This window comes from Nycticebus coucang, chromosome 22, assembly GCF_027406575.1.
Source record: "Nycticebus coucang isolate mNycCou1 chromosome 22, mNycCou1.pri, whole genome shotgun sequence".
Taxonomy (NCBI): Eukaryota; Metazoa; Chordata; class Mammalia; order Primates; family Lorisidae; genus Nycticebus; species Nycticebus coucang.
In genome coordinates, this window is record NC_069801.1 from 19673408 (window position 1) to 19697736 (window position 24329).

Consider the following 24329-nt stretch of genomic DNA (forward strand, 5'->3'; position numbering starts at 1 on the left):
TCAGAGGCATACCCAGAAACAGTGCGTTACCATTTATGTGAAATGAACTGTCACAGGGAGAGTCCTTTCTGGGGACCACCAGCATACCTTGGCTCACTGCCACCCTTTCTGTCTTCATGTTAGCAGCAGCCAGGGGCATCTTCCTCACCCCTCACCACTTTGGCACTGAGTGTCCTGCCTCCCTCTCTTATAAGGACCCTTGTGATTACATTGGGCCCACCTACGTGATCAGGCTAATCCCCTTTCAAGGTCAGCTGAGTAGCAACCTTAATTCCCTCTGAAACCATAATTCCAGTTTACCCAGTAACCAAATATACAAATTCCGGAGATTAGGATGTCAGCGCCTGTGGGAAGCATTGTTTTACCTACCACAGGTGGGAAGGGGCTGTGCGCGTTTGAGGTGGTAGGCAAAGGGCCTGTGGCTAGCACGTGGTGAGTGGGGAAGGGGCTCAGGGAGAGGTCAGAGAGGACTTAGAGGAATGACGCTTAATGGTTTTCATTCTCAGAGGCTTGCTCTGGTACAGGTGTGGAGGAATGGGAGGGTTGAGGTGGGCAAGAGAGCAGCTGGAGACCATCACCCCTGAGGGCCATAGGAGGGCCAGAGATGGGCTGGGCAGGGAGGAGTTGAGGGATGTGGGGTGGGGAGAAGAGGAGCCTGGAGAGGACTGAGGTTTCCATCATTAACAGCCAGTTGGAAGGTGAATGTGAAGCACAGGGCAGGCAGCAGCACCCCTAACCCCTAGCAGGGGTGTTCTGTGTGCCAAGCACTGTGCTGAGGGCCTTGCACTGTAACGCATCCTTGAGATGCCCACACAAGGCAGGTGGACTAATATTCTGGGAAAAGTAGTGTAGTGTCGTGGTGGTGAGCACAAACCATCTGGGCTTATATCCTGGGTCTGCCACATACTGTCACACTTGAGCAAGTGCCTCAGTTTCCTCATCTGAGGATGAGAGTAATGATATACTAATTTTATAAGATTAGTGTAAAGAGGCTGGGCACAGTGGCTCAGGCCTGTAATCCTAGCACTCTGGGACGCAGCAGGTGGGGTGGGGGTGGGGTGGAGTGCTTGAGTTCAGGAGTTCAAGACCAACCTGGGCAAGAGTGAGACCCCCATCTTTACTAAAAATAGAAAAACTAGCTGGGCATTGTGGCAGGTGCCTGTAGTCCCAGCTGCTCAGGAGGCTGAGGAAAGAGGATTGCTTGAGCCCCAGAGTTTGAGGTTGCTGTGAGCTGTGATGCCATGGCACTCTACCCAGGGTGACACTGCTAGACTGTCTTAAAACAAATAAATTTAAATTAAAAAGTGTGAAGATTAAATAAGGTAATATATAGAGCCCTGACTCATGGAAAACACTGGATAAATATAATGTAACAGTATCGTTTTTATATGGAAGAGAAAATTGACGCACAGAGAAGTTAAGTACTTTGTCCAAGGACACTGAGATTCCAAAGCCAGGCTCTTCACTGCTGTAACTTCCCTCCTCCTAAAAAGTGCCCCTCGGAGGTGCGGTGAGGACTATGCATGCCGGTACACGCAGAGACACTCAGCAGGGCACGTTCCATAAATGTCTGCATGTGGAAGGGCTAGTCCTTTTTCTGTAAAAAGGGGGTGATGATGCCCACCCTGCCTAACTCACAGGTGACCATAAGGCTCAAATGAAGAATACAAAGCCCTTGGAAATGGTAGAGATCCTCGCACAAGGGTAGGTTTTGTATTACATTTCTTTATGCAGATCTTGTCAAATAAATTCCTGTTGGAATTCCATTTATAGGTGAACTGAGGTCTTCTCCACCATCACTCATCTTTGTCCCCCAGCGGACACCCAGTTGTGGTAGAACCAAGCAGTTGGGGAACCATCGCAATTCAGTGGCAGGGCTCAGATTTGCTCCTGTGTCTCCATCTGGCTGTTTTTGCCTGTCCAGACTGTACCAAGACCGTAAAGGTACCACACTGGGGAAATGTCCCGCCTGTTCCTGCTGTTTCTTGCAGCTTGGCTCTTATTAAAACACTGATTCTCATTCAGCAGGTGTCGGGTGGGGCCTGAGATGCTGCATTTCTATCATGCTTCCTGGGTGTGCTCAGATGTTGGTCCCTGGACCACACTTTGAGCACCAAGTATCTATCTGCCTCCAGAGCCCATAGTTTCATCCATGGTACCTTAGAAACAGCTACAGATGGGGTGAGATTTCTGAGACAGCGCAGATCTGAATCCATACGGCAGGATGTGGGAGGAATGTCTGGACCTCACAGAGGCTGGGAGTCTTAACACATCTTCATTTCCTACATTCACCTTTCAACAGCTCAGCCACACCAGAAAGTGAGAGGGTGGAAGGCAGCCCTTCCCCTCTACTCCCCCACCCAGTGCAACTGAACCCCACCTGTGTCCAGCTTGGATGCTAGACCAGGGTTTATGTGTCTACAGATGCCTCATTAGCAGTCACCAATCAAGTCATGTGTTGCACCAATGCATGGGGGATGGATCAGGAAATCTAACATGGATGGTTTTTAGGTACCAAGCTGTCAGCGGTTTCCTTGGGCTGTGTTGGAAATGGGAGGGGGAAAAAAATCAACTCAATGTTCTAATGTCTTTATCTGTCATTAGATTCCAGGATCATTAGAGACCAAATCCTTTCCCTCTTAGCCCCTGCGAATGGGGCCAGGCGTCACTGCTGGGAGACACCAGTACGACTGCGAGTCATGGTGTGAGTACTTGTCTTTAATGACTGGGAAAATGCATTTCCCTTCTTGGCAGCTTTGACTGTAGCAACCGTGGTTCTGGGTCACTGCCAGACCTGGCCGTGTGTGTGTGTGTGTGTGTGTGTATTTGATTTTTTAAAAGTGGGGGAATGTCTCAGTATTCATTGCTCACCTTCTTTCTCTCCATTTGCCCCCCCCAGATAACTTTTCCCATGCAAAGTTTCTGTTAGTTTTCCATTCTGGAGGCGGCCTGCCACCACCCTCATTTCCTCCCCACCCTGAAATACATTCTTTCTCTCTTGGTCCCCACTTCTGGTTCTCCTTGGCTGGGTAGGCATCCATGCTTGAACACCACAGCAGATTCTAGTTGCTTTTCTGCAGGAGAGAATTCTCAAGCTCAAAGATTAGGTAGCAAGAAAATTATAAAATAATAATGTGTGCCTCAAACTAGTAAATATTTTTCATGTCGTTTTGACTTGTTCAGGTAGACAAGAACATCTTTTGTTTCATAAAGAAGTGAAGAGATGTCTCTGGATTCAGCTCCAACTGCTCTGCCTGTCTCTCTCTCATTGGAGCTTTGTTCTCTGCCTTTGCAGGACTCGGGTAAAGGGAAGGTTTGTTAGGTGTTCTTTGAATCTATAAATCACAGACTGTGGGAAAAGAGGGGCTTCCAGAGACCATCTATAGCCACCTCTAACTCTAGCACATGTGTACACGCACTGATCACCTGTTGCATGTTTCTGGAACCCAGTGGGGGCAGAGGTACAATTTCCCTTAGTGTGTAGTCATCATGTCTCTTAAATGGTCTTGAGCCTGTCATGAATATCTCTTGCTGTAGTTCAAACTACCCCTCAAATCCGTATTCTTGAAGCCACAGTCATCCTTCTGTTTTTAACGTTTGTGTCCTGCCTATGGCAGGTCATTTCCCCTTTCTGAGTCTCCTATAGTTCTTCTAAAATTTGGTTTTGCAAATAGATGCTGTCTCTGGCCCTAAAATTCTGCTTGACTCTGGAATTTTGGATCTGTGCTTCTACTGATGATGTTTCTCGTGCTGGATGACCTCCTTTCTGATCCCTTGCTGTAAAGACCTTCCTTCTTTTTTTTTTGTTTGAGACAGTCTTACTCTGTTGCCCTGGATAGAGTGTTATGGCATTGTAGCTCCTAGTGACCTCAAACTCTTGGGCTCAGTCTCCCAAGTAGCTCCTAGTGACCTCAAACTCTTGCCTCAGTTTCCCAAGTTGCTGGGACTACAGGTGCCTGCCACTATACCCAGCTAGATTTTTTATTTTTAGTAGAGACAGGAGTCTCACTTTTGTTCAGATTGGTCTCGAACTCCTGAGCTCAAGCAATCCACCCACCTTAGCTTCTCAGCTAGGATTATAGGCATGAGGCACCGTGGGGGCCCTTCCTCTTTTATTTATTTATTTGTTTGTTTGTTTGTTTGTTTATTTAGAGTCAGAGTCTTACTATGTCGCCCTCGGTAGAGTGCCGTGGCGTCATAGCTTACAGCAACCTCAAACTCTTGCTTGAGTGATTCTCTTGCTTCAGCTGCTCAAGTAGCTGGGACTATAGGCACCCAGCTCAACACCCGGCTATTTTTTTGTTGTAGTTGTCACTGTTGTTTAGCAGGCCTGGGCCAGATTCGAACCTGTATGTGGACGGCACCCTAACCATTGGGCCATGGGCGCCAAGCCCCCTTCCTCTTTTTTAGCAAAACCCAGCTCAGTCTCATCTACCCCATGGCCAATCACCCAAGTATTCCCTTTGGATTTAAGGGTAGCCCTATATCATCTCCTTGTATTGTTTTTCACTTTAACAACCTTTATTTTTCACATCACAAACATTTATAGATATTCATTATAAAAAATTAGAACATTCAGAACATAGGGGTCAATAAGAAGAAAAAAAAATAAAAACCACCAAACTTCTCACTGTCAGATGAAACCGCTGTCAACGTTTTGATAGATCTCTTTTCTCTTAACACTCATTTGTAAATCAACCAGTGAATTGCATGCTATCCAATTCAGTATCCTGCTTTTCCACTTAGTAATATATAATGAGCATTTTTGCCTATCATGAAACACTTGTAAACATAATATCTATCTCTACTTTACATCTCAGACTTCAGCCCTTGCATCATTATTTCTTTTTTTTTTTTTTTATTGTTGGGGATTCATTGAGGGTACAATAAGCCAGGTTACACTGATTGCAATTGTTAGGTAAAGTCCGTCTTGCAATCATGTCTTGCCCCCATAAAGTGCATCATTATTTCTAATTGGGAAAAACACCTGTCCTGTCAAGCCCCCTGAACTACCCAGATCAAATGAGATATAGTCTGCAAAGAGCTGTACAAACGTAAGCAATGATTATTTGTGTTAGTTTTATCTCCTCAGGTGAACTAATTTATTGTGCTATCACAAAATTGTTAGACACTTTCCTATTCATCAAGTTTTGTACAGCAGTGGCTAAAACACGCTGTCTGTAATCTTTTAAAGGGCATGTATGTATTAATAATTTTTTTTAGACATGGTCTTGCTATGTTGCTCAGGCTAGTCTTTAACTCCTGGGCTCAAGCAATCCTCCTGCCTCAGCCTCCTGAGTAGCTGAGATTATAAGGCATGCACCACTATGCGTGGCTCATATTAATAATTTTTTCCAGCAATTTCTTAGAGACTCTGATCTCAGGTAATTATTCAAAATATTTTGTACACAAAGATGTTCACTAAGGCATTATTTACAATAGCCCCAAACTAGAAATTACCAAAATGCCTAATTATATTGGAGGGAGATTAAGTAAATAATCTTGCTAAGATATCATCTAGCTATTAAAAATGATGTTTACAAAGCCTTTGTCATAAAATCAAAAATGTTTCTGTCATCGTTATGGGAAGAAGCAAAAATAACATGGGTGAAAAGAATTGGGTAATACAGGTAAAAGAATAAAGAAGACACCAGAATGGGAATGGTGGTTGGAGTTGAACAATGAGTAGCTGTTTTCCTCTGTCTGCTTTTTTACAGTGAGCATGTGTACTTTTGATACATTCAGACAGATAGATAGAAACCTTAATTTAAAAATTATCTGAAAGGGATGGGTGCGGTGGCTCATGCCTGTAATCCCAGCACTTTGGGAGGCCAAGGTTGGCAGATGACCTGAGCTCATGAGTTCGAGACCACCCTGAGCCGGAGCAAGACCGCATCTCTAAAAATAGCTGGGCATTGTGGTGGGCACCTGTAGTCCCAGCTACTTGAGGGCTGAGGCAAGAGAATCACTTGAGCCCAAGAATTTGAGGTTGTTATGAGCTACGATGCCAGGGCACTCTACTGGGGGCGACAAAGTGAGACTCTGTCTCAAAAAAAAAAAATTATCTGAAAGGATATATTTAGAAGAGAGAAATAGGGGGCACAGAACTGGATTGAGCTGAGACTTCTGAGAAATGTTTAGAACCACAAAAGCAGACTTTTGATATATATATATTATTTATTTATTTATTTTGAGTAGAGAGAACACAGTAAAGACGGACACCTCCCTTGAGCCTGCTAATATAATTATAAAAGGAGAAACCACAATTGATAGTTCCTAATTTGTTTGCTGGGCTCATCCTCTGCCCAGGGTCAGGTAAGAGGTTTAGTGAAGAGGATACAATGGCCTTGGAGGAACCATGGGCTAAGAGGAACTACAGGGGCCAAATTCTGTCATGATTTATAAAAGGGGGGGGGGAATAGAATTCTATAATATATAAATTTTTGCATCAACCTCCAGCAAAATTTCCTTTTTTTTTAAATCATTGCAGGCTAGGTATGATGGCTCACGTCTGTATTCTTAGCACTCTAGGAGGTTGAGGCGGAAGGATCTTTTAAGCTCAGTAGTTCAAGACCAGCCTGAACCCTGAATAAGAGCGAGACCATGACTCTACTAAAAATAGAAAACAGGCAGGCACTGTGGCAGGTGCCTGTATTCCCAGGTACTCGGAAGGCTGAGGAAGGAGGATTGCTTGAACCTAGGAGTTTGAGGTTGCTGTGAGTTAGGCCAATGCCATAGCACTCTAACCTGGGTGACAGAGCAAGACTTATAAGTAAATAAATAAGAATCATTTCAGACTCATAGAAAACCTGCAAAAATCCAGCAAAGATGTCAGATTTACCTTCACTCGGGTTCCTCAAATGTTACTATTTTTAACCTGTTTGCTTTCTTTTTTGTTCATTGACTCTCTCTATAGATATATAATGCACATGTATACGTCCACATATATACACACATTATAGTTTTCTAACCCATTTAGAGTAAGTTGCAAATGTCTGTATAATGTCCCTTACCTCTAAGTAATTCATTGTGGTTTTCCAGAAAGATAATGACACTTTTCTATAAAACTATAGTAAAACTATTGCAGTCAGAAAATTAACATTGATGTGATAGCACTACCTGATCCCCATCCCCCCTTCACATTTTGTTAGTTATCTCAATAATGTCCCTTTGTGACAATAATAATAATTCTTATTTCTGCTCTAGGATCCAATTCAAGATTTTGCATTACATTTGGATGATGCTGCTTTTAGTCTCTTTCAGTCTAGAAATTCCTCGGTCTTTTCCTTCGTTTTATTGTTTTCAATCAGGCCCAGACGAGGTTTGCACTCTTGCCACCCCTGGTTTACAGCACTCCAACTACTGAGCTGTGGCTTTGTCGTTTTTGAAAAGTAAAGGCCATTAATGTTGCAGGTGTCCCTCAATTTGGGTTTGTCACATGTTTCCTCACAGATTAGTTCAGATTATGCATTTTTGGCAGAAATATTGTTGGAGTGGTGTTATGTCCTTTGGTGTGTATTGTATCGGGTGGCATATGGTAACTGTCCTCACTAATAATTTATTTAAAATAGATGTATAAATAAAACTTTATTGAGATATAATTCACATATAAAATCTACCTTTTAAAAATATAAAGTTCAGTCATTTTTAGTACTTTCACAGAGTTTTGCAAATCATCATCACAATTGTAGAATATTTTCATCATCTCAAAAAGTAGGCTTGGCGCCTATAGCTCCACGGCTAGGGCACCAGCCACATACACCAGACCTGGTGCATTCGAATCCAGCCCGGGCCTGCCAAACAACAGTGACAACTACAACCAAACAATAGTCAGGCGTTGTGGCAGGCGCCTGTAGTCCCAGCTACTTGGGAGGCTGAGGCAAGAGAATCGCTTAAGCCCAAGAGTTGGAGGTTGCTGTGAGCTGTGACGCTACAGCACTCTACCAAGGGTGACATAATGAGACTCTGTCTCAAAAAAAAAAAAGCCCCCATACCCTTTAGCAGTCCTTCACCATCTTTCCCTTCCACTGATCCTAAGCAACCATTGATCTACTTTCTACCTTTAAAGATTTGCTTATTCTGGACATTTTACATAAATGGAATCATACAATATGTAGCATTTTTATGTCTGTCTCCTTTTACTTACCGTATCGTTTCAAGTTTCTTCCTTGTTGTAGTATTTAACACAACTTCATTTCTTTTTATGGCCAAATACTGCTGCTCCATTGTATAGATAGACCACATTTTGTTGATCATTCAGTCAATGGACATTGGGTTATTTCCCGTTTGGCTGTTGTAAATAGTGGCGCTGTGAACATTCATGTCCAAGTTTTTGTATGCACTTATGTTTTTTCTTTTCTTGGATGTATGTTGGGGGGATCCCCAAGACCATCCCTGAGGTTCAGCAATTCACTCGGAGGACTGACGGTACTCAACCTGGCATCCTTCTCATGGCTATGATCTATTACAGTGAAAGGATACAAAGCAAAACTAGCAAAGGAAACAGTGCATGGGGAGAAATCCAGAGGAAACTAGGTGTGAGTTTCTAAGAGTTCTCTCCTAGTGAAGTCACATAGGATGTGCTTGATTCCTGTAGCATCGGGTTGTGACACATGAAGTGTTGTTTACCAGGGAAGCTCTTTAGAGGTTTGGTGGTCAAGATTTTTATTGAGGGCTGGTTTCATAGTCACCCTCTGCCTAACAAGTCTATATAATTCCAGATTCCCAGAAGGAAAGTTGCTCTTCAGCAAAGGTACATTGTTTGTACAAATAGTCTGGGTACAGTGAACTACCCTTATCAATTAGAGAATGATGGGAAAACCAAATTCCCAGACATCATCTGAGGCCCAATCTTGTCAGCAGGGCTGTCTGAGGATAGTAGTCTGAGACCTGCCATGTAAACCTTTCTGTGCAGGGATAGACCTGGACTGGAACTCCTAGGTGATACTCCATGATTAACTTTTTTGCCAAACTATTTTTCAGAGTGGCTGAACCATTTTCATTCCCTACTAACTACTTATAAGGGTTCCAATTTATCTGCAACCTGGCCAATGCTTTTTATTGTCCATCTTTTCTAATAAAACCATCCTAGTGGGATTAATAGGTTTTTAAGTTAGTGATTTTCAAGCAATTAGAATAAAACGTGATGATCCGTAGAAGCCAAAATGGTTTATCTAAGAATAATCATGCCAAACTAACCCCATATTTTCCTTTTTAAAAAAAAGAAATTCATTTTTTCTATACTGGCTGTACTAGGACAGAATGTTCTTATATTTTACTCCTGTCTTTCACAATGTCTTCATGTACAAAAATGGAGAAACAAGGGTTGTACTGATTGCTTGGTGGATTCTTTGTTCGCTGATGGATGACATCAAAGAACAGGGCCAGGGCCAGGAAAGAACCCTCCACTGTTGTTTCCCCAGCTCTGTCCTCATCCAGCCATTTATATTCTGTCCAAAACCCAGGAGGAAACACAGATGGCAGACCCATCACGTTTGTAGATTACCCAAAGCAGGCAGATGCACACGTCAAATGATAAGATCTGGTTCCAGAAGATCCTGACAGCATGGAATGGTAGACAGAGTCCCACAGGATGGAAGTTATTAGAGACAGTGGCAAGTCCACACCTACATGATCTATTCCAGGTGTAACCAGGGCGAGTACAAACTTTGGTCTTTGCTTTTCGTGTTACCCAAAGAATAGCCAGCCACACAAATGGGTGACTGAGTTTTGGGGCACCTGGAAGAACATTATGTCGCTTGGGTCTGCAGTTTCAGAGGTTACCGTGGTTGAGTGCAGGGGATTCAGAGCTTTGCCACAGGGGAATTGTTGAAGGAGCTGGCTGTTCAGGTGGCCAACAAATGGCTCCCCTGTGGCCAAAGGTCTATGGTGTGGGGGTGTGCTATCTCCCCTGTGGCCTGCAGGGGAAAACAGATTTGGGTTGAGGGACTTTGTGAAATTCCGCAATTGAACGGGCTGCCTGGCAGGGTGGTGAGTATCTATCATTGGGGGTCTTCAAGGAGACTACTGAATCCTCTCCTAAGGAACTTCCATGGGGAAGAAAGTGGCCCAGATGACTGTTGAGGTCTTAGAACTATCTAAGCATGAATTCAGAAACTGTCTATCTCTAAAACCAAGTGCAAAGATTGCCGTGGCACATGTCACAAGTGCCAGAGTGAATATATTATTAGCCTGTCTGTGGTCATCCTGTTCTCAGGCCCCTCACAGTCCTACCTGCCCATAAGAACTCTTGGGCACACACAAGTCTTCCCTTGAGATGCGTGTTTGCCCCCTCTGACTATTTGTTAACACGTCTTACCTGAGAAGCATGTGGTCCACATCAAGCCTCCCACTCATGTGTTAAGCTCCAGAGCCAATTTCCTTGTTTGCTTCTATGGTCATTCAGCAGAGACTTAATGAGCACCTTCCAAGGCCACAGTGAACGGGAGGAGGACTGGCTCCATGGTGGCAGATGTAAAAGCTTGACTGGGGGCTACCATAGGACGGTGCCTCAGAAATGTAGAGTGGAAGTCTGAGTTACTGGGCCTGCTTTAGGTTTGGCTAGGAAAGGGGCCTCCCTGCAAAGCGCCCTTGCAGCTGGGACCTGAGAGCAGATGAGCAGTTAGACAGATGAAGAGGATAGGGGCAGGGAAGCATTCCCACCACGACTACAGCCAAACATGGGACAGGTGGTAGGTGGTTGCTTAGGGTGTGTTAGGAAGAAGGTAAGAACCACCTGGCTGGTGGGACGGCGCCAGTGGCTCAGTGAGTAGGGTGCCAGCCTCATATACCGAGGGTGGCAGGTTCAAACCTAGCCCCGGCCAAACCACAACAAAAAATAGCCAGGCATTGTGGCAGGCGCCTGTAGTCCCAGCTACTCGGGAGGCTGAGACAAGAGAATCGCCTAAGCCCAAGAGCTGGAGGGAGCTGTGACGCCATGGCATCCTACCAAGAGCAACAGAGTGAGACTGTCTCAAAAAAAAAAAAAAAAAAGAAAGAAAGAACCACCTGGCTGGGAGCTGTCCTGTCCACTGTTCACCTAGCCTGAGCCCCTCACGCCCTGAGTTAAGAGGCACATTGGCCTGAGAGGGTCTGCATGTATAGGCAGCTCTGATTGCCTTCTTAATCCAGTCCTGAGTGACGCAGGCATTGTTTGTGCCTTCATTCCCTCAACTGGTGCGACAACTGTGAGAACAGGCCGCATTCCAAACGTCTCCACATTCCTGCAGTGGCAGCTTCTTTGATAACACGGAGATACCTATGATTCTCGTAATTACTCCTGAACACCCACTTCTCTCTCTAGGCAGGGGGAGTTTTCAGGGTCAGGTGTGCCCCCTTCCAGATCTCTGCTCTTTCTTTTCTGCTGTCATTTATGATTTGAACAGCCTGCTGCTCTCTCCCGCCCCCAGCCTCCTGCCCTCCCTCCCCTCACGCTGACTTAATAGAAGGAGCCTCAAATAAGAGAGACCAAGGGAGGAGGCTAGCCTCCCTCAAGCTCTCATACCCAACAATTAGTTTCTGCTATTGCCAATTCAAGATAAGTAGAAAATAACAGAGTGGAACCAGGACTCTAGGCCCATGCCAAGTGCTTAGCATGTGTTACCATGACATTTGCATGAGTGTCACATGGGAAGCCACATGTCAGGCCAAATATGGGGTGGGGTTTGCTGCCCTGGGAGTTGACCAAGCTGAATTCCTGCCTGGCTGCTGTGATGCACCAATCATTTTCCATCTCAGAGCCTCAGTTTCATCATCTGTGAAGTAGGGATGTGATACTAGGTTATTCTGCCATTTCACAGAGAGTCCAGGCCACATAGCTGTTTGTCCTCCTGGTCTGTACATTTGAGATGTAGCCATGATTATTATTGAGATGTACCTGGAAGAGACTGCTTCTAAGTGTGGGCACCAGGAGAGCTGAGCATGGAGAATCACGTAGAGATGTCCTAGAAAGGGGCTGAGGCTGGAGATACAGGCCAGGAGATGGGAGGAGAAAGCAGATGGGTGTAGGACTGTCTAGAAGTGAGAAAGCAGTAGAAATAAACAAATATTTGAGATCTGGGGTTCTCAAATGTGGCCATGGACCAGTAGCATCATATGAGAACTTGTTAGAAAGGCCAATTCTTGGGCCCAATAATGTGCTTTAACAATCCCCCTCACACACAATGATTCTGAAAAAGCAAACATTTGAAAACTAGTAGGCTGGATGGGGTGGGATTAGATGACCCAGATGGGTATTTTGAAGGCCATGGAAAGAAGGATCTAGTATTTGTCAGTCATTTGCTATGTCATGTCAGAAACTGGGCCTCTCCACTACATTTGTTCATTTAAGCCTTTCAGGACTGCAGCAAAGACTCAGAGACATTTAGTTTCATGCCACAGTCACAGAGACAGCAGCAGAGGTGGGGTTAGAAGCCAGACCTTTCTTGTCTAGAAGGCTGCATGCTTTCAGTGCACCAGCCTGCTTCCCTACCCTCTATCCCTTGGTGGTGCCACCACTGTCCCTGGCTCTTCCAGTGGTCACTACAAAGCTTTGCTCTGCTGGCTCCTTCACACCCTGCCATGCACAGGCAAGTAAGGGAGGCCTTGGGGGGCTCCGGGGCAGATTGTCACTTTTCATCTTCTTTAGCCTCTAGGTCTCGGTGCCACCGGGGAGTAAGGTGCTGGTGTGATGGTCCTGAGGGACTGTCAGAGTTGCCTTTGCATAGTAAACTTGAGCACATGCTGGGTGAAGAGTCCACAGACACCCCCTGATGCCTGCTTGTGCCAAGCCCTGTGCCAGGTGCTGTGGGAGAAACTGAGGTGAGGCGAGTCTAGTTTCTCCTTCAGGAGCCTGTCTGTGGCCCAGAGCCAGGGGAACAACAAATAACAGTGATCAGCTGGGAGCCTGGGATACCAGGGTAGGTCAAAGTGGTTCAAAGAGATTCATATGGTGACTTCAGGGGACAAAATCAAAATTTAGGGGACAGACCTAAGGCTTCAAAGCCAGAGGGCCCGGGGCTAGTCCCAGCACTCTCAGTGACTCACTGGGTAAGCCTGGGCAAGTTACCTCAGGTCTAGGACCTGTCTCCTTATCTATGCAATGGAGTCAGCAGACCGTTCAGCTGGATCGTAATAGGCACTCAGGCAGGAGAGTTAGTTTCCTCCCATCAGAGGATGCCATTAGACCAGAGCACAACAGAGGCTTCATGGGAGAGGTGGCTTTTCACTTCAGCACTGAATGGTGGCTAGAATTTAGGTAGTGTTTTTGTGTCTTCTCTGGGAAATCCACAGACATACTGTGGACACATGAACTTGGCCAAGGAGACCAGCTTTCCCAGCAGCTGTAACCATATGATTAAAATTATGGTGGAAAGGAAGTTGCCTTGTTTAATTTGGAAAATTTGGAAGATAATTCTTTAGATGGAGTTTTAAATCCTGTAGCAGAAGGCAAAGCCACTGAGGTTCTCTGTATTCTGCTTTTCCTTGCAGATGATGCAGTTTGCCTGGCAGAGCTATAAGCGTTATGCGATGGGGGAAAACGAGCTCCGTCCACTAACGAGGGATGGCTACGAGGGTAACATGTTTGGTGAGTTGATTTAAACCACTGCGCTGTCGGGGAGACCCCCTGGACCCTTGGTGGCTGAGTGGAACTTTATGGCTTTTTACCTTCTGACTCCTGTCCCTATTTATCCAGACCTGGGAGCTTCCACATCTGTGTTCTTTTTAGGCTCTTCAGGCTTCTGAGCCCTCCTAGATTGGGAGAAACCCATGTGCTTCTCTCTAACCTTACGAACCTCTTTGTATATAGCTGTCATTTATTTTTTAGAGTGCTGAAACTTGGGAATGTGAGTAGGGATGGTGAGGATGGAGAGACGGTTTGGGGGCTCGAAGGATGCAGAGGGCCGAGCTTAAATCTGCTCCTCCAGGGAGTGGTTTATAGAGAAACCAAACACATATTCACTGAGGTGGGTGCATGGGCTGCCTTTAGAGCCTTGGGTGTTTATCTCTCGCATGCTACCGGGTGGACAAATAGAAGAGCCATGTGTCGGGGTGGCATCACAGGGGCTGCTGCTTAACAGCATGCTGTGTTTTAGCCACAGCCTCACTTGCTGGTGTCTCTGCCCTCTCTCAGCCACAGGAGTCTCCTAACCCAGAGCCTTGGGAGCTTCTCCCTGTTTTTTGGAGAAACAGCAGGGTGCCTTCTTGTGGGCATGGTCTCAGATTCCAAAAATAATATCCTCCGAGTTGCCAGCTCCCCTCTCTGCAGACCTTTCCATGAGAGAAGATGCCAGAGACAGGAGCCGTGTGGGCCGGAGAGGGGAAATTCCTTACCTGCAGTCCTCATCCCATACAGATATAGGCTGCTGAAGTCAGGAGCCAAAGAACCAAGTCTGAGATGGAAATTCCAGCCCCCCAGATTTTCAAGGCAAATTTACATGGGCTGGCCCCCATGGCTATGGCCCTGTCAGGGGTATTTGTGTTATAAGAGAGATGATGGGGCTCAACCTTCCTCCTCCTAACCAGTCAGCAGCGTAACTTTTCAGGTTGTTCAGACAAGTTCCCCTTATGGGGGGTGGTGTATGGATTTGGGGAATTTTGTGTATTTGTTTTTCTGACTATCCTAGGAATGTAGGAGGGGGGAAGCAAAATATTTAAAAACATGTAAATTAGGCAAAAAACAAAAACAATTATCTTGGCTCATTTCTTTTCAATCTTTTCTTCTGTGTGCTTTCTTCCCCTGTTATATATTATTTTATGTCCTTTCTTTTTTTGGGAGGGGGATTATGTAACATCATAAGTGTTTCCTTAAGTCATCTCAAGTTTTTTTCATAAAGAATATTTCTCAAGGCTGGGCGTAGTAGCTCACGGCTGTAATCCTAGCCCTCTGGGAGGCTGAGGCAGGAAGATTGCTTGAGGTCAGGAGTTCAAGACCAGCCTGAGCAAGAGTGAGACCCCTGTCTCTACTTAAAACATAGAAAAATTAGCTGGATATAGTGGTGCGTGCCTGTAGTCCCAGTTACTCAGGAGATGGAGGCAGGAGGATCGCTTGAATTTAGGAATTTAAGGTTGCCGTGGGCTAGGCTGGAACCGCAGCACTCTTGCCTGGGCAACAGAGTGAGACTATTTAAAAAAAAAAAAGAGGGCAGTGCCTGTGGCTCAGTGAGTAGGGCGCCGGCCCCATATACCAAGGGTGGTGGGTTCAAACCCAGCCCCAGCCAAACTGCAACAACAACAAAAAAATACACCAGGCATTATGGCGGGCACCTGTAATCCCAGCTACTTGGGAGGCTGAGGTAAGAGAATCGCCTAAGCCCAGGAGCTGGAGGTTGCTGTGAGCTGTGACACCACTGCACTCTACCAAGAGTGATAGAGTGAGACTCTGTTTCTAAAAAAAAAAAAAAAAAAGGAGAGAGAGAATGTTTTTAATGGTTTCAGTTACTGTATGGCTATGCCATAATTCATTTCACCATCCTTCCAATGTCAGACAAAGATTTCACTGTTAGAATTAAGGCAGGAGTTATTAACTTTGTGCATAAAAGTTTGTCTCAGGATAGATTTCTAGAGAGGAATTCCTGAGTCAAATGTAAGGAAGCAAGATGTTTCCTTAACCTCAGATATGAAATATGTTGATTCCCACTTAGGAAACTGGCTGGCTTGTCTGTCTAGAATACAGACCTTCCCCAAACATCCCATATCAGCCCTGGGGAAAGATTGCTGGCATAGATCTCATCAAATTTGTTGGAGATTTGCTACTAGTACAAACAAGGTCATGAGCCAGAAGGCTTTCCCTCTCCTTTTCCCTAAACAGTTGGCAAATATTCAGGACCTGGTGGTCAGAGTTTGGGGTGGGGGTGGTGCAGGGCAGCCTGCTGATTTCTGAAGCTATCGTTCAGATCATCATGGGAGACACTTCTGGGAGGGCTTGGGCTAAACCAAGTTCTGTTTTATACAGTTCCCCAGAGTCTGGGATTTAAGTCTGGCCCCTTTCCCATCACTGAGGCTGGTGGAGCATGGGCCCCCTGGCATGGTGGAAAGAACCTGGACCTGGAGTTAGAAGCCCTCACTCTGTCTTGAGCTATGTGGTCAAGTCCAAATCACTTAATCTCTCTGGGCTTGTTCATCCTACACACTGGGGCTACTGTGATGATATAAGTGACAATACGTATGGATACACAAGGGGCCACGTATATGTGAGTGATTTATGATTTGTGTTGTAATAAATGAGATCAGCAGTTGCCCCAGCGAGCCCACAGTGGACTGTGAAGTCCCCTGGATTATCTGTCTCCCAGGAGCAGCCTTGGCAGAGCCAAGGGAGCCCTATGGCCTGCAGCACTCCTGGAAGTGAGGCAGAGCCTCCCCACTGCAGCCAGCAGTTGAGCTACAGAGGGTGGCTGGCTCCTGGGAAAGGAGGATGCATAGGGACCCAGGCACTGGGCAAGGAGAGCTTATCTTGATTTATTTACTCTATCACTCAACAAATGCTTATTGGGTGACAGTGCCTCATTCTGACTTCTGGGGACACAGCAATAAATAGCACAGTAAAAGTTCCACTCTGCCAAAACATACATTGGTAACCCTTCACCCCCAGAGTCTTTCTGGAGTCTGTCTGTGTGCTCTCAGAGAGAGGGACACGTCCGGCGATCACAAGTGATGACATGATGGGTCCTTACTGGCTAGAAGTTCATGTTTCTGGATCCTAATAGACCCAGATTCAAATTTAGACTTTGCTACTTCCTGGTTGTATGGCTTTGAGCAGTTCATTTCTCTCCAAGGCTGAGGTTTTCTATAAAGTAGAGCTAATGGTAACATCACACCTCTGCCCAGGGCCACCTGACAAAAAGAACCCAGTTGCTAGGCAGTAGCTGTGATTACTGCTACCACAAATGGGTCTTAGGATGAAGAGGCTTGTGGGAACAAAAGCCAACAAAAAACAAAAGGTGAGGGGCTGAGGGGCATCTAGGAGCCTGGGAGAAGTTCTAGTTGGGCAGGACCCATCTTTGAAGCTAGACTATTCCCAAAGATTGAAAGAGGCCAGCTGGTCTGAATTAAACATCTTGTCACACCACCACTACTTTTTCTGGACTCATGAGGATTCCTGTGTCGTGTCATTCCTGGACTCTGGCTGCACTGACATCAAAGACCTCCCTAAAGGCTCATCCTACAGGGACACTTAGGAAACTTTCAGGCAGCAGGCAGTGCCCATCCTGCTGTGCCTAGCTGAGTCAGAGGCACAGGGAGACCCTCAGCGGTCTCCCACATGGTTTGGATGTGGGCTGAAGCAGCATCACCCCTGACACGCAGGGCTGGCTTGGCTCTGCACGCAGAGGAGGATAATGAGTTCATGCTGGTGCCTCACTTTGCTGAGGTTTACAAGAGATGCAGTGAGGGCCATCAGATGACTAAGCCTAGTCTCCCTGGGCAGCATTTTACCAAATTGAATACCCCTCCCAATTGCCCATTTGCCCCTCCCCAAATCTATTCTTACTTTAAGGATAAGACCTAGGTAAGGCGTTTCTCAAGCCAATTTCTGTGTCCTGAGAACTTCCTTACAAAAGCAGCTTCCTTTTCCTTCACATCAGGCTCAGCAAGCCCTATCAGAAAATGTTCCCAAAACTCCAGGGATTGTTAGCAAAGAGGACACCGCCTGTTCCTTGCCTTGTGTCTCAGTCCAAGGCAGATGTCTGCCTCTTTCCCCTTCTATGAGAAGTAGTCAGATGGGACAGTTAGTGTCCAGCCGGATAGCTGAATGAGCGTGGAGCCCGAATCTAGAAGTGATGGGCCTGGGTTGAACCTCTGTGTTACCACTTAGCAGTTGTGTGGCCACAGGCCACATGTGGCTCCTGCCCTACATTCTGAAACCATGGTGACCATTAGGGAGGAGACATGAAAAGGGCTTAGCTTTGTGCCAGGCACAGAGCAGGCACCCAGTCGGGGATGTTCTTACTGCTGTTAAGTCACAGAGGTGATTTGTTAGCTTGAAGAATGCAAGAGAGATAGCACTGGCGGTGACAGGGGACCAGCCATAAAGTGGCAACCCCCAAAATGTCTGAGTCCCCTGAGGCCCAGCCTCCTCACCTGTAAAAAGGGGCAGATGTTGACCCTGTTGCTAGGACTTGAGGGAATAGTATAAGCTGGCTGAGAAACATGGACCCTGGGGCCAGCTTGCATTCGTGTGCTGCTCTGCCACTTACTAGCTGCATAACCTTGGGCAAGTTTCTTAACCTGTCTGGGTCTCACTTCCCCATCTGTAAAGTGGGGACAATAATAATACCTCTTTCATAGGATTATTCTGAGAATGAAGAGTTAATACACATGAAGTGCTTGTCTGGCCCGCAAGAAGCATTTATCAAGTGTCACTGCTGTAAGAATAACGTAAGGCTTAGAACAGCGTGTGCTGCTCCCATTTGATTGGGGTGTGCCTAAGTCCTCCTGACCCAGGAACTCAGCCCTGACACCCCCCTCCCCACCCTGCTCCCCCAACCCTTAAATGCCTGTGGCAGAAATCTTGGCTGGGCAGCCCATCCGTAGGCAGTGTACCTTTCACCCCTTCATTTAAGCAACTTACACTAGAACTTTTAACAGGCAAGAGGCAAGGAAAAGTTAGGGTTCAAGACCTTGGAATAAATCAGCTCCCTGCCAACATCAGGGTTTCTGGGCAGTTAGTAAGTGATACCTTGCACTCGGTTGTCATTTGGCCAACCTTGAAAGTACTTAATGAATGCTCATCTTTCTAACGTGTTAGTGCAAATGTGAGAACTTCATCCTCTCTTGGCAGCAGGACAAGTTGTCACGGGCACAGAGTCTTGGAATGTCATTACTGGAGGGGCCCTTTGATAGTGAGCCCAACCCCTTCATTTTAGGGTTGGAGAAATGGAGGCTCAGAGGGGAAAGGGACTTTCCAGGAGTGATGTAGTATGTTAACCATAGGACTGGGACTGGAGCTCTGGTGGCCTGAGTCCTAGCCTGGTGCTCTTTGCACCAGCCCCTCTGACATCAGCTAGATTGTCCACAGCCAGATTGTCAAAACACAGGCCTGCTATCATGGCTAAGTCACCACCAGCAACCAGCAATCCTCAGAGTTTAGCAGGGGCAAACTGTCTTTTAGGAATTATGCGACTTCAGCCCCCAGAGCTTATCCTCTCCCTTCATACACCCTATCTCCCTATCTGTCCCCACTTAACAGATAAGGAGCCTGAGACTTGGCAAGTTTTGGAACTTGTGTTATCTTAGTCCCAGCTCTGTCGGACTCCAAAACTCAAGCCATAAACTGCTGTGCCACCCTGTCCCCCAGTGACCACATACAGTGGTCACAGAGAAGGTAGTGGGGCAGAGGGATGGTCTCAGGGTTTGGTGTGTGGCATCTGCTACTCCATCCTTTCTGGATGGAAAGCTAGGGACAGCATGTGACTCATGGCCAGGGTCTACAGCCCCCCATCTCTAGGCATCATTTTTTATTGGACATTAGCTAGGTATTCAGGGACTAGACAAAAGACTCAGAGATCCCACTTTCCTTCCACCACAGGAAAAACTTTTATCCCTCCCCAATAACCTGAAAACAGCCACAGTTGACCCTATATGTATGGGGGTTAGAGGCATTGGCCCCCTGTCCAATGGCAAATCTTAGTATGATTTTTGACTCTCCCAAATTTTAACTACTTAAGGCTTATAGCCTACTGTTGATCAGACGCCTTATCAATAAATAAAATAAACGGGTGGTGCCTGTGGCTCAACGGAGTAGGCCGCCGACCCCATATGCTGGAGGTGGAAGGTTCAAACCCAGCCTTGGCCAAAAAAGGCAAAAAAAAAAAAAAACTAAAATAAATAAATAAATAAAATAAACAATTGAATAACATATTTTGTATATCATATTACATATGCATTATATGCTGTATTCTAACAATGAAATAAACAAGAAAAAAGAAAATGTTATTGAAAAAATCATAAGGGAGAGAAAATGTTTACTCTTCATTGCGTGGAAGTGTATAAAGGTTTCCATCTTTGTCATCTTCATGCTGAGTAGGCTGAAGTGCAAGAGGAAGAAGAGAGGTTGGTTTTGCTGTCAGGAGTGGCAGAGGCAGAAAAACATCCTCCTGTAAGTGGGTCTTCGTAGTTCAAATCCATGTTGTTCAAGGGTCAGCAGTATTTGCAAAGCAGACTGCTGGCTATCAGTGTGATAGACTGAGAGGAGCGTGGATTGAGACCAGCTTGAGTTTGAACTCAAGCTCTGCTACTTGTTAGTTATGTGACCCTGGGTGAGTTTCTTTCTGTTTTTTTTTTTTTTTATTAGATCATAACTGTGTACATTACTGCATTTATGGGGTACAATGTGCTGTGCTCCTCCGTTTCCCCTTCTTCACAATAAGGGTAATACCTACTCCACTCAGCAGGTGTAAAAGTTAAATAAGTTGTTGTGTGTCAAACACCTGGTACATATGTGTTCATTAAATGTAAGCTGCTGTCATTATTGTATTTGTTAAGAAGTTATAAGGAGGATCCTAGCACTTTGGGAGGCTGAGGTGGGTGGATTGCTTGAGCTCAGGGATTCGAGACCAGCCTGGGCCAGAGCGAGACCTCGTCTCTAAAAAAACAATGGCTGGGCATTGTGGCGGGTGCCTATAGTCCCAGCCACTTGGGAGGCTGAGGCAAGAGGATCACTTGAGCCCAAGAGTTTGAGGTTGCTGTGAGCTATGACATGACCGCACTCTACCCAGGGACCCAGAGTGAGACTCTGTCTCAAAAGAAAAGAAAGAATAAGGAAAATAATTATAGTACAAAGAAAGAAACAGTGCCTGGCACATAGTAGGCTCTCAATAAATATTGCAAAATGAATCAAGTGCCTGCTATAGTCTCTGCCTGAGCATTCTGCCTTCTGCCCTCCTGCCTGGGTCTGGCTGAGGAAGGGCTGGGTTTTGCTGTGCTCTCACTTCCTCTCTTCCCCTTCAGCTGCCTTGACCTCCTGTCACAAAGTGCACTTAGAATCAGCAGACAGACCCTGTAAAAGTAGTAGCCTGCTTAGTCAGCAGGTCTGGTTCTCAGGCATCTTCTCTGTGGAGGTTGGAGGTGCTGGCATGGCCGAAAGCAACGTCCCGCTGCTCTGAGCTGCCCCCAGGATGACCATGAGAGCCCCAAATTGGATTCTGCTTCTGCCTTGCGAATCCTGATAGAACTGCCATCCAATTCCCTGTTTTGAAGGATGATTTATAGCTTTGGGTGAGTTAAGAGGCAAAATGAACACAGCATGATTTTCAGATCACAGGCTGGGAATATTCGGCCTTGGCAGTGAGAAAAATCATCTTTGCCTTGTAAACGGAGCAAATATGATGTTGAAGAGGGAATAAATCCAGGCCCCCAGATGTCATTTTCACAATTGCTTTTCAGCATGTGACTTAGTGGTACCTTCTGCAAACCATTTACACTCCCCTGAGTATGCGCACACACAGCCGAGTCTGGCTGGGTCTTGTGTGGGGGTGTAAGTTACTCCACCAATGTGGCTGCATTGGAACTGCAGATTTTGCCAAAGAGATGGTTTGTGAAAACCACCTGCTTCCCCAGTTTTCCTTGGATCTCTACATTGCCTGCTCTGAGTTTGTTTCCAGGAGGTAGCAGCTTTGACTTCAGAGATACTTCGGGATTCAAATCCCATCCCCAGCATTTACCAGCTGAGTGAAATTGAGTAGAGTCACAGACTCTGTGAACTCAAGTTTAGTCACCTATGAAATGGGAGATGAGGGGGTCACATCGTAAGTCCTCACCTAATGTCGCATTGTTTTCTTCCCTGCATATGTGCGCACCTTTCCCAGTGCCTTTGGTTAGGTAACAGAGCATTTTGACTTATCTGGCTGGAAATACTATAACCACTTCATGAGTTTTGGTTTTTGGAGTTTTTTTTTCTTCTGGAAAAAAAATATCCAGTTTCTGGAAAATCCTTGTTAAGCTGTAGTGCTCACTGATTCTGGCAGGGAACGGTGCACATCCTGACCCGGGCTTTGAGTTTGTTTTGAGAAAGAGCTGTCATCAGCTTTGGAAGTGATGGTGTTGCAATTCCTTGGACAGAACTGGTCAGTTTTAAGGGCAGCAAGCAAACCTTCCTGGTAGTCACATGTTTTGGGAACCCTGAATGCTCCATCTGGAGGCCAGAGGCTATAAAAGTCAGAGGAAATGGCTTAGAAGCACCAGTCACTGGTGGCCAAGCCTTAGCACAAGGAGGATAATTGGAGGAAAATATTAACTCCCATGTTGACCAATGGGCAGGAACCTGCCATTCATAGACAAATACTGCAGCCTCCCCGGGGCCTTGAATAACACACCCACAATTCCTCAGCCACCACCTAATGACCAAAATGTCCCTCAAGTCAGCTGGGTGACCACTAAAGCTAAATTAGCCTGCTGGGTTGTCCTGCTCTGTCACTGCAGACTGACCACTCATGGTTCAGTACTCTGCACCTCCTCCTTCAAAGATGCTTTTTTGCCAAGCAGTTTCTAATTAAGATGTATCTTGGCCATTTTCTTTTTCTGTAAAGGACTTCCCACCAGTGCATAATTTATTTCTCTAGAAAATATAGGAGCAGGTTGTTGAAAAAAGAAAACTGGAGCTTGGGAGCCTCAGTTCTGTGTCCCACCCTGGTGCCAGCAGCTATGTGAGCCGACGGCATCCTTGGGCCTCATCTCTTCATCAGCACAAAGGGGTTTGTGTTCAGGGCCCTCTGTTGTTCTCTCTGTCCCCTCTGCTGCTAATTACTAGGTGGATTATCCTTCTCTTCCCTTCCCTTCCCTTCCCATCCTGTCTTTCTTCTTTCTTTCTTCCATTTCTCAGAGGGCATTTGGGCTAGTACTGGTCCTTTTAGAATCTGAAATTTTAGCAACAAGTCTTGTTCTTGTCAGGAGAGGAGTGAGTCAGGGTGTCTATTCGCAGAGCAAGTCACTGGGGATGTATTAGATGATTCATATTGAAACTGACATTCCCTACTGGTAGCTGTGTGTTTCGCCCACTTTTTAAAGACTACTTCTTCCTTGGAAACAAGGCTGAGCCTACAGCAACCGGCCTTCTTTTCTTCTCACTGCACTGATGGCAAGCACTTGCCAAATTTGCCAGCAAGCTCTGTGACAAATAGGTGTGTGGATTCCCAGAACCTCAGACAGTCAGTGCCAGTTGGATTCTTTATAGCCTGAGGATAGGGAACCAGGTGCTGAGAGGAGCAGGGACTTACCTGCCAGGATTTGAGCCCTGGTCTTCTAACTTGAATCTTGACTCAGAGCCCTGCTGGTCAGTAGCCTCCCAAGGGTTGCACTATTCTGACTTTTATCACCATTGATTAGTTGCGTCTGCTTTCCTTCTTCACTGAGTATTATATCATGAGCAGTAGTTTATTGCTTTTCAAGTTTACCCATTCTGTTGCTGGACATTTTTGTTTCCCGTATTTGGTAATTATGAGTAAAGCTTCTGTAAGGACTTTTTGTTTGCTTGTTTACAATTTAGTGGTTGTTAGTATATTCACAGAGTTTTGCAACCATCATCACAATCAATTTTAGAACATTTTTATCATCCCAAAAAGAAAACTTGTGCTTTTTTATTCCTCATTTCTCCGCATTATTCTTCCCCCTCCCCAGCCCTAAGCAACCGCTAAACTATTTCTGTCTCTGTATAGATTCGCCTATTCTAAACACTTTGTAGATGGTATCACACAATAGCTGGTCTTTTTTGACTGACTTCTTTCACTAGGCATAATGCTTCGAGGTTCATCCTCATTGTAGCATGTGTCAATACTTCATTCTGAACATTATTATTCAGAATTGCCAAATAATATTCCCTTGTGTGGGTAAACCACATTTTATTTATCTGTTCAGCAATGGATAGATGTGTAGGTTGTTTCTCCTTTATTTCTGGTATGAATAATGCTTGTATGAACATTCATGGAGAAGTTTTTGTGTGGACACAGATTGTCATTTTTCTTGGGTTTATGCCTCTGAGTGGAATTGCTGGGTCATGCAGTAACTCTACGTGTGATCTTTTGAGGAACTGCCAGACTGTTTTCCATAGCAGTTGCACTATTTTACAGTCCCACCGGGAGTGTATTTTGAAAACTTTTTGTGCATGATTTTTGGTGGAAATGGCAGTTGTTTCTGTAGGGCTATGCCCAGGATTTGAATACCAGGTTGTACCGTATTAGTATGGTAAGCTTCAGTTGGATGCCACAAGTTTTCCCAAAGTGGTTAAACTAATCGATAGTCCTGCCAGCTATGTGTGAGAGTTCTAGTTGCTCCATTTTCCTTGCCAGGGCCTGCTGTTGTCAGTATGCTTAACATTAGCTTCCTGCTGAATGCTGCCTCTCCCTTGATCAAGGCCCCCACGC

At 45.7% G+C, this 24329-nt stretch overlaps 1 protein-coding gene across 1 annotated transcript in view; it reads left to right on the plus strand.

Moving 5' to 3' along the window:
- MAN1C1 (mannosidase alpha class 1C member 1) overlaps positions 1 to 24329 on the plus strand; it is a 150393-nt gene that overhangs the window by 51682 nt on the left and 74382 nt on the right. Inside the window, exon 2 of the mRNA XM_053576015.1 lies at positions 13468 to 13564. Within this exon, the coding sequence (XP_053431990.1) occupies positions 13468 to 13564 (97 nt within the window). The remainder of the gene's footprint in view (positions 1 to 13467; positions 13565 to 24329) is intronic.